This window comes from Fukomys damarensis, unplaced genomic scaffold (assembly GCF_012274545.1).
Source record: "Fukomys damarensis isolate Sample0158 unplaced genomic scaffold, DMR_v1.0_HiC HiC_scaffold_10, whole genome shotgun sequence".
Taxonomy (NCBI): Eukaryota; Metazoa; Chordata; class Mammalia; order Rodentia; family Bathyergidae; genus Fukomys; species Fukomys damarensis.
This window is the reverse complement of record NW_022900922.1, coordinates 17,283,356-17,294,339: the sequence shown is the minus strand read 5'-3', so window position 1 is coordinate 17,294,339 and position 10,984 is coordinate 17,283,356. Positions and strand designations below refer to the sequence as shown.

The window sequence follows — 10,984 nt, the reverse complement described above, 5'->3', positions numbered from 1 at the left end:
TCAAGTCCACCAGAATGAAGGAGACCTTTCCTCCATGGAAAACTTACTTATAGTAAACAGAGGAGTGGTGGAAAAGGATCAAAAGGGACAAGATATAAAACTCCATTTCCATATTATATTATGAATATTATAATTCTGAAACCCCAGAAAGCAGCAGTGCTATAAATGAGGTATTTAGGGCGGCAAGGGCCGGAGAACCCAGGAACAGAGACCTCAGACAAACTTGGAGTATGAGGAAGATGCAGTGATCTTGACCTGCTTATCAAGGAAACAATAAAAGCAGAGTTACAAATTAAACCACTGTGCCAACAAAGTCCTCCCAGTTGGTGACATAAGGGCTAAAGGTTTTGACTACTCGTTTCTATCTAGAGGATTAGACAACCAGGAAGAGCTGAGAGAAATGTATTTGAAAGGCACGAGGAACCTGAACACTACCTCCCTCAGGTTAGCTTTTCAAATTTTGTCCCTTGATATTTTGCTTTTGTGAGGTGGGGAAGGTTCTTTCTCTCCTTGACAGCAGTTTCATTTGCTGTTTGGAAGTGAGAGTTGGCGAGTGGAAAAAGAATGTGTCTCTCAGGGCATAATTCTGAAAAGGCGGAGGGGATGTTGTTTTTTTCCTAACAGAAACCAGAACTCTAAATACAAAAGTAATTAAATTCTCTAGAAGCACAGCTAGAGAAAAGGGCGGGGAGGGGGGGCGGGGAGAGAGAGAGAGAGAGAGAGGAAATATTTGAAGTATCTAAAAGCACATCTGAAAGCAAACCAAGAATTTTAAGCTGCACTTTTAAGAGTTTTATAGGAACCAGACAATCTGCCGCATAAGATTCATGTTTTGGAGGGCGGGGATTTAGCTCAGTGGTTCCACTGCCTGCCTTGCAAGTGCAAGGACCGGAGTTTGATCCCTAGTACCACCCGTCCCCCAAAAAGATTCATGTCTTGGCCTTGTTTTTGTGGCATATATTAATTTTCCAAAAATTTTTAATCTATCTTATGGTGAGACAATAAGTGCAAAAGCTGAATTCTTGTAAGACTTGTATTAGCTGTAAAAGATCAGGTTAATGAAAACAGGCCAAACCCTTCCAAAGAATTTATGTATATGGAAAAGCAGAACAAATGAAATCACACATGGATGCTTTTGGGAGGTGGTTCCTGAGTGAAGAGTTTGGCGCAGTGCTTTATTTTTCTGTTTGTTTGTTCATTTCTTTTGTTTTCTAAGACAGGGTCTAGCTGTGTGGCCCTGGCTGGTTTCAAACTCTCAGCAATCCTCCTGCCTCAGCCTCCCAAGTATAAGAGGGATTGTAGTGTGGGCCACTACACCCAGGGACAGTGGATTTTTATTTGGGAGCTGTGAAAAACATATATGCACTGTTCCTCACAAGAAGCAGAATTCAGAGCTGAGAGCAGCAAAGGTGCCATCTGAACTGTTTATATCTTTGAACCTTTAGTGATTGGCAACCCCAGAGGAGCAGGACACATGTTCGTCGAAGGGGAGTAAACACAACAGTTTAGGCAAGGAAATTTAACTAGATTGCCTGGTCTGATTTCTTTGCTGACTCTTCCTGATCTACCTGGTCTTAAAGAAAACAGATCACGCTAATTTCCAAAAGCACAGTTCTACCCAGGCCTTCTGCCCCGAGAATGGGGGCAGGGACAGAAATCCTACTTGGCAATCTTCCCTCAGGGTCTCATGGGTGTCTTAAACCCATGTGTTTCAAGGAAAACTTGCTTTTCCTCTGGCAGCTGGCCCTGTTCCACTCATTTCCCATTTTTACTGGGCACAGCCCCATTCACACCTTTGCTGCAGCCATCAACCTGGAAGTCTCTGATGTCTTTTCCTCATTCGCTTGGCACCAAAACATGCTTTTGAAGTGGCCTTTTTCAATCCAACCAAGCCCACCGAGTAACCATCAATTCTTGCCCAGGTTTAGATAAGATGACAGCTTCTTCCCTGTCTCTTGGTTCTTGCTCTTGTCCCTTACAGGTCACACCATACCTCAGCAAAGTCTCTCCAGCCCCTCAACATAAAACTTAAATGATAGTCCACTCTGCTGATTGCTTAGATTTCTCCAAACATGCACACCTCTCTTCTGCAATGTGTAGGTTGGATGACCTGAAGCAACATGTCACACTTGCTGGTTCCTTTGTGGGCCTGCTCTCATCCAGCTCTGCTTCCTCTTGGCCTTGGACGGAACTGTTCAGTGCAGGCAGGGCTGGTCCCGTTGCTAGACCAGTCTATGTAGGTGTCTAGGAGTGGTCGTTTTAGTAATTTAATACATTTAGTGGTCGTTTCAGGTAATTTAATGCATTGGGATCCTCCAGATGAAATTTCAAATAAAGTGATCAAGTTGACATATCCTGTTGATATTAATATTGGTATAAAGACATGGAAAAATGAAACTAGAAGGAATCTTACAATGCAACTGGGGAATCCAAGCCAGACTCCTCATTTTAGAGCCAGATGCTCTCAGGGTACCTGAGACTTTTCTAATCCCACAGGTTTGGTAATGATGGAGCTGAGCCTGCAAAACCAGGGTACTGCACCTAGCCTGGTACTTTCCCATCAAATGACATTTTCTGCTAATTCTTGGAAGAATGAGGCCATGTCAACTAGGATATAGGACTCATCTCGTGGCAGTTGCTTTGTACACTTTTATTTCATAGGTAAAGACCAGTCCTGGAGAGAAGAGAACCACCATGGCTACTATGGCAGATGAAAAGATGGCAGGGGAAAATTCTCCCATTGATGATGACTCACACCGAGCTAAGGAACCATCCTGCAGGAAAGGTAAATCATGCATAGGGATCTGGATGTGGGAAAAGCCAGGATCCTGCTGTTCATCTACAGCATTTTTCTTGCTCTGGTCAATTGCCAAGGATTCTACAAATCTGTAGAACACACTTAACACTTATTACTTCATTTCTAACAGGAAACACTGAAGAATAGTAAGTATTATGACATTATTTGGAGATGAAAATGACTCAGAAGAGATTTTAAGTAGGAAACATAGAAACCTTGTCTGATTCTAATGTCCTGTTAGATCTCTCTTCTGATGCTAAACCCAGACCCAACTCAGAAAGAACAGACTTTCTTTTTCACCACATCATAGAAGCTGCCTTTTCCTTCTTTCTCTCATTTATGTTATAACTTCGTATTTTTCTATAGCATGCCATAAAGATCACCCTGGAATATTATTTCACCCTTATTTATTTACAACAGTCATCACTTAATTCTCCTAAAGATATGGGCTGCCCATGAAATAATGCCTTTTAAAAATTGACTGCTAACCAAGATGGAATACTTTGTGATACACACAACTTAGCTAGTTTGTGTGTTAGGAAGTAAACTTGTCTTCAAGAAAAGTGGGATCTCCTAAACTACTCCACCATAGAAGAAATCAGGAGATATGTATGTTAATGCTCATCCTACAATTAATTCATCACTTGGTCCAAAATAAATACAGTGCTATTCCAGTGATATTAGGGCTTAAGATCTCATCCACCTCTCTAAGTATTTTGGAGGCTATTGGACTACATCACTGGCCAAAGTCTATCCTTATTCTTTCCTCTCTCCCGTCTCTTCTCTCTGTCTCTGTCTCTCTCCCTGCCCCCCCATAATACAAACAGCTGCTATATGTATAAAATTGTACTAAGGCACAGAATGGCATACAGGGTAGGAGCACAGGGCAGAAACCATACTGCCTGAATTGGCAATCTTGGTTCTGCCATTTCTGAGCTGTGTGACTTTAGGCAAGTTTACCTAAATTTTCTACACCTCAATTCCTCCATCTGTAAAAATGGAGTGATGACAACAATAGCCAACTTATAGGACTGCTACAAGGATTAAATTATTTCAACTATAAATACATAGAATGATACATCACATGGAGTAGAAATGAAAACTATTGATTTAAGCATCCAATTTTGAGTCTATAACTTCAAGGAAAGAAATTAGAATGAAATAGAAAAATATAAAAATAATGTGCATTCAAACTGTGAAGAAAATAGAAAAATAGGAGACAGAACTATTGAAAAATATATAATATACTAATTAGGAGGAAATATAGATAAAATGAATTATTTTCTAGGAACTACGATTCATAATTTATGTTAATCATAGATGATTTCATGTTCTGTCGCCTAGTTTTTCATGGTTACTTGTATCTAAGCTCTGTCTGATTAATTTTAATAGTAAATTGCTTTTTATTGCTGTGAATAGATCTTTATTAAAGAAGTACTCTTGTATAAGTTTTTCATTTCAATTCCTTCACACTTTGAGAGTGCATTATTTTCCACATTTAAATTTTCTCTTTTATTCTACATACTTTCCTTGAAGTTGTAGCCTGAGTAAATTGGATGCTTAAATCACCATGTTTTGTTTTCTGTATAACCTGCTTCTTTCCCTTCTCCATATCCATTAATTTTGGTCCACTATCTTGCTACCACTCTGCATTTTTCATGACTTTTCAAGTTCTGATTCCATGTCACTGATTTGATTTTCTATAGTAATAATACTTGTGTGGAACTAATTAAAAATTTCACATTGGGGCAGAAAAGAAGACTGGAATACATAAATGAGTATCCAGAGGAAGACAAGACTCTCTCTAGCTATGGCCATCTTTCTGAATTTAACCTGCCATATCAATATGACATTGACCAAAATTCTAATGTGGATAGAAGTCAGGTACTGTCAGAGTTAGACTAAAGCAGGTGGCGAACCTGCAGCATGTATATTGCCCTGGGCTATTTGTTACCATTGAAAACTCTAAAAGGTTCACCATCACTGTACTAAAAGTGAGGACCTGCCAATTTCCAAAGTGTAACAGGAGCATCATTACACAAGGGTGCACAGGGTAGGCCACTCCAAATGCATCAGCTTCTTGGAGGAGACTGGAGACCAGGCACTATCATGGTGGGAGGGCAGGCAGGGACCATGTATTACTTCAAGGATTTCTCTAGGTAAACTGCAAGGGCAATTTACCAACTTTTCCAGCTTCTGCCAAACAATGTTGTTTGGTATGATCAAGTGTTATCTGTTAGCTCTCCAGGAACACTGGTTTATTTTGTGCAAGCCTAGATTGCAAAATTTTGACAGTTTAAACACACCTATTCTCGCTCTCTCCTACTTTTCAAGCTTCATCTCCTTCCAGGCCCCAAACAAATGGTGCCTCCAAATCCTTCAGTTATAAGGGACACTTAGGTGCCCAAGCAAAACAACTGGGGATCACTTCTAGCAGTTTCCTTTTGCTTACTCTCCATTTTCAATCAATCACTGCTTGCAGCCAGTTTTTTTTATCTGAATCGATTTCTTTCCATCCCCACTTTCATGTGCCTATTCCAGAACCCTGGAAAACTCTTCCTTAGTAATTGCTGAGCCAACTTCATATATTTTTCCAATCTCTGCTTGAGCAATGCTTCTAAGGGAGCCTCCTCTCCCTCCATTTCTGGGGGACGGGATCCTTCAGACACCTACAGAGTGGCATCTGCTTTCTTTGTGTCTGCAGCACAGACATCAGTCTTCTTTCTCTTCCAGGCTTGGGAAGGACTTAAGAAAGCATCTGTCTATAAGACTTTTTGTGTCTTCTCCTTCAGGCTTTTGTTCAGTCCGGCATGGGCTGGCCCTCATCTTGCATCTTTGTAACTTTTCAATCTACACTCAGCAAATGAACTTGAGCATTGCCATTACGGCTATGGTGAACCACACAGAGGCATCCAGCCAGCCCAACTCCTCCACAGAGCAGACCTCCATGGACTCCCTGGGCTCCTGGAATGAAACCTTAAAGGAAGCAAAGGCATTGGTAAGTTTAATGAGACTCCAGATGCCTTCATTGATTCAAATGCTTTGACATGAAGTGTTATACAAGAAAGAGATTCATCTATCCTATAAATATCTATTGAGCATATACTATGTGCCAGGTAGCAGCAGAAGAGCATGACATAAGGATATTTTTAAATCTGCTTGGTGTCTGTGAGTACAGACAGGAACTGAGTCAGAGTGATGGAAATTGTCTTTATCATTTAGGGGACATAACTTATTCTTCTGAATGGTGAAAATCAACACAAAATAAGTTACCCTAATCCATGTCTATTCCTTTATTTCAGATAATTTTTATAGCCTTGCTTATGTTGTTTCCTTCTTTGTAAGCTTTCTATCTTCACAGATTCTCATATTTTAATGGGTCAGCTAACTGTGTCAGGGTGACAGGAAAGAATGTGTTGGGCACATAGTTTTTATTTTTCCTTTTATGAAATTGGTATAGCAAAGGAATTGGAAAGAAAAGGGAAAAATATCTTCTTTTTTTTTTGGCATCTCAGTCAAAAGCCCACTTCCTCACTAAAGGTCAACAATGAGAGTCTCTTCATTGTCCAGGCCCCTGTCTATGACTGGAATCCTGAGATCCAGGGAGTCCTCCTCAGCTCTCTCAACTACGGCTCATTCTTGGCTCCAATCCCAACTGGCTATGTGGCTGGGATATTTGGAGCCAAGTATGTGGTTGGCGTTGGCTTGTTTGTTTCCTCAGTCCTGACGCTCTTCTTTCCTCTGGCGGCTGATGTTGGAGTGGCCTTACTCATCGTCTTCCGAGTCATTCAAGGCATTGCCCAGGTACCAAGGTTTTTTACAAGAACAAGTGGAATATTGGCTCCAGAGTGATCTCCTATATCTAAGAATGGAAATATCTCCCCCTCCAGGTTATGGTATTAACAGGTCAGTACTCAATTTGGGTCAGATGGGCTCCCCCACTGGAAAGGAGTCAACTCACCACCATTGCTGGATCAGGTAACTGATATCCTAATCTCCCCATACATCCTATCTGTGAGTACATAGCAGCAGCTTCTGAAGAGAGCTAAGACTTGTATCCCAATTACTCTCCATAGTACTTGCTCTAAGATACTGTCCCACAGTCCTTGATCAGAACTAAATGCTAACTATGCTTATACATTCTTATATTTTATACATATTCATTTCCTTTTAACCTCAGAACATCTTATAAATCAACTAGATATAATTATTTCCATTTTACATGCAATTTGAGACACAAATGGACTAATAATTGCCCAACTACGGAGTGAAGAAGCCGGACTTGCCGTAGACAGTCTGGATTGAAGCTCACTCCTTCAATCACTGTGTAACAATTTTGTAGGAAGCACACAGAATTTCAAGACTGGCCCTCTTACTGGGAACATTTTTGCATCTCTTGTTCAGGGTCAATGCTGGGAACCTTCATTGTCCTCCTTGTTGGTGGTCTCCTCTGCCAGACCATGGGATGGCCTTATATCTTTTATATCTTTGGTGAGTTTGTGCTTTTCAAATCTCAGAATTTTATTTTATGGTAAAGCATGCTGGGCCTGATTTCTGTGGTACAACTCATCTATGGCTAACCAACCCTTAACAGATACAGATGTTTACATAGCTAAACTTGACGAGGTTCAAAGTTAACCATACTGTGAACCCTTTGGGTTATAAAACAGTGTTTAAGTGTTAGTAGCTCAAGTGTGCAGCTAGAATAATCTGTGACTTTAAGGGCCTCATAATATTTCTTCCTGCTTCTAAATTGAAACTAAAGGATCCTCAGGTAATTTCTTTCCTAAGTTGTTGAAAATGTTACCTTGGTATGTTGTATATTTACTAATGCTTATTTAATTAATACATTTTTAAATGTTCTTATCTTATGTGGATGTGACCCAAGCACAGAAAAATTAGTTTAGCGAGGAGAATCAACCAGTAGAGTCTTCAGAACAGGGAAGGCTATAAGAGCTCACTTGTGGACGCAGTACTTGGAAAGTCTGCAGAAAGGTCCCAAAGGCACATAGAATATTCTAGAGGCAATATTTTACTACCTCGCAATTTTACCTCCATCAAGCTCTGGCTGGGACCCGCCCAGGTGATGTTAACTAGCATGTGTGTGTTTGTTTGAATTTTGAAATATTCTTTTAAATCCTACCTGGAAATTGCCTGATTCCTTAGGATAAGTCCCATGAGGGTTTATGTTAGAAGGTAGTCCTGTTAGATTGAGGGCCCCCATAACTTCAGATCAATATGTTCACTCCTCAACAATTTGTGAAAATTGATTACTGTAGCATATCAGTCTTCAAAGGTTGTCATGAAAACATCAAAAGGGCACATTACAGAAAGTATTGCTGTGCTCATGGTTTTGAGAAACATTAAGCAGCATATACAAAAGAGGAACTCGCTAAATAGTTGTTGAATCAGTATTAAGATTCTCCACCCCTACTGTGCACCATTGCCATTGTTCATGTCTATCCCTCTGCACTTCATTGAGTTCTTGGGTGACAAAAAAAGTGTTTTTGAATTCTACATTCTCAACATTTAGCAATATGTCTGTTATATCATGTCTATGTGAGGAAATGTGTAAATGACAAGCTAGTCAAATGAAGAGAACGCTTAAGATTTCCTTAATAGAGGTGTAGGGGAAGTGGGAAGGGTAGCAGAAAGGAAATAAGGGAAAGAAAAAAATGTGAGAAAATGAAAAAATGGAAATAAAGTCTTTGTAAATAGGGAAGGGAGGAGGGGGTGAAAGGAGGGCAGGGGTAGGGGGAAAAAATGAGAACCAAGACCTGTCATGTAAAGGTATAAGATCTCAATGATGAATGTAACTTTACTGTATCCCTAAAATGTAACAATAAACTCGATGAGAAAAAAAGAATATTAATAAAGGTTGATTAGATTTAAACAAAGGTTTCCTTAAGATTCTAAAAAGGAAATTTTAAGATGAGCCACATTACCACTTACTACTGATAATGTTGAGCTCTTAATAATGCTTGTAGTAGAAGAAATTTATTTGCTGAGGATCAATTTCACTTCAAGCCCAGAAACTGTTGGTTAATCAACTGTGCATAAAACATGCTACTACTAACTCTTAAGTGCTTTAAGAAAGATTAGGGATAGACGTGGAAAGGCTTAAGAAAAAAGAAACTTTGCAGAGCATGACCAGGAGGAATGCTGGTTGATGCTTGGATAATGAGGGTGTATTTGAACACATGAGACAAACACACTAATACTTATAAAAATGCCTTACTATCTTGATATGATAGTGCATTTTACAGCCTCTCCAAACAGTGGTCTAGAAGAGTGGTTTTATTCTCAGAGTTCTTTGGGACAGCCGAGTGGCTCTTCTCTGTGTGTGTCACCTTCCTTGGTTAATGGACCAGCTGGAGCAAGTTTTGCCCATGACAATGGCCAAGACCCCAAAGGACAAATCAGGAAAAAGAAGTGCCTCTTACTGTCTGGGTTCAATACTTCCCTCTTCCATTGGCAAAAGTGAGAAACTTAGCCAAGGCCAAAGTTAGGTGGGGCCAAGTGCCCTGACTTCTGATGGGCCCTGCAAGGGTATTGTTGCAGAGAGTGGGTTTAGTGTTGGCACGATTTTGTCAACCACAAGATTATCTGGCACAGATACAAAATGAAATAAAAACTCCAACCCAGTGCCAGCCAGGTATTCTTTGCCTAGGTGGAATTGGCTGTGCCTGCTGCCTTCTCTGGTTTCCTCTGGTCTATAACGACCCTGGAAGTCATCCCTTCATCAGCACCAGTGAGAAGAGGTTCATTGTGTGCTCATTGGCTCAGCAGGTACATTGAGGAATTTCCCTGTGTATGTCTGGGCATTGTGGAATTGAGAGTGCAGTACAGCAGAGTCCTTGCTTTCTGATGCGCGCACGTTGGCATGTGCTTTCTTCCAGGACTGTTCTCCTGGCTGGTCTCTTCCCATTAAAGCTATGATCAAATCTCTACCACTTTGGGCCATTGTAGTCTCGTACTTCTGTGAATACTGGCTTTTCAATACCATAATGGCATACACACCCACTTATATCAGCTCTGTACTTCAAGCCAGCCCCAAAGACGTAAGTACAGAAAAAAAAAAAACCCAAAAAACCTTAATCTGTTCTGTTTGACTGCATCATCATATAATCCTCTGTCTTTTCCACAGTCCCCAAACCAGACGATTAGACAAGGACCTCAGACAGGAAATACAGTCTGGTTAATTTGGATTCTGATTGATTTCAGTATGGTTTACTGCTAACTGGGATGGTTCTAAGTTAGATGATATTTACAGAATGAAAGAGCCTTATGTGAATATTTTATACTTGATTCCAATCAAAATTGACAAGATAGTCTGTCAGCAACATAAATTGCAGAGGAATAGGAAAACAAAGTCTGCCCTGGAAAACATGAAGACAGAGAAGCATAAATAGCAGATGTTGAAATTAACATATTATTAATAGGACATAAAGTCCTAAGTAGTTATATAAAATATTTGTGGACTTAAAAAATATTTCATTCAAGTATCATGTTTCTAGCTCTCTGGATTACTCCTAAATAAGTGGATACTGTGATTGGCTAATGGGAGCCCTCTCAATTCCTGCCAGCTGGAGGTCTTGAGAGTGGTGAAGAGTATATCACATGTCATAGCCTGTTAGTGACAGATTACAAGGCCCTCGATGACCCTGTACTGAAGGGGCAGGCTTCTCACACTGAGGGCACCTCTGAGTGGCCTGGGAGAGGTGACCGGCTCAGTTGGGGTAAGAGTCTGGTGAATACTCATGCAAATAGGCAAACGGACTGTAGGCACCAAGACCAGACAGCTCAGGAAGGAGCAATTTTGAGTCATCTCAAAGAGGGGTTCCAGAAACAGGCAGTGTAACCGTGGATTGGGAGGCAGGAGGACCAGGCAAGTTGGAATGATTCACACTGGTGTGAGGCTGAGTGGGAAGACCAAGGGAAAAGAGGGGAACTAACACAGAGGAAGACAAATGCGATGGGACAGTAGAGCTTTGCTGCTTAGAAGTCAAGACCTGGGCTGGGGCCTGGGATTTAGCTCAGTGGTTCCGTGCCTGCCTCACAAGTGCAAGGTCCTGAATTTGATCTCAGGTACCAAAAAAAAAAAAAAAGATTTAAAGAAGTAAAGACCTGGTCTTCCCGCACTCTCAGCCACTTCTCATCAGTCAGGGGCCTTGCAAGTCTTGGTTT

General features: G+C 40.7%; 1 protein-coding gene across 1 annotated transcript in view; it reads left to right on the top strand.

Moving 5' to 3' along the window:
* Positions 1-339: 339 nt before the first annotated feature.
* Positions 340-10,984, top strand: part of Slc17a4 (solute carrier family 17 member 4) — a 17,392-nt gene continuing 6,747 nt past the window's right edge. Inside the window, exons 1-8 of the mRNA XM_010622980.3 lie at positions 340-444; positions 2,662-2,785; positions 5,590-5,795; positions 6,368-6,601; positions 6,688-6,775; positions 7,202-7,288; positions 9,468-9,586; positions 9,697-9,858. Coding sequence (XP_010621282.1) covers positions 2,695-2,785; positions 5,590-5,795; positions 6,368-6,601; positions 6,688-6,775; positions 7,202-7,288; positions 9,468-9,586; positions 9,697-9,858 — 987 coding nt within the window. The 5' untranslated portion in view covers positions 340-444; positions 2,662-2,694. The remainder of the gene's footprint in view (positions 445-2,661; positions 2,786-5,589; positions 5,796-6,367; positions 6,602-6,687; positions 6,776-7,201; positions 7,289-9,467; positions 9,587-9,696; positions 9,859-10,984) is intronic.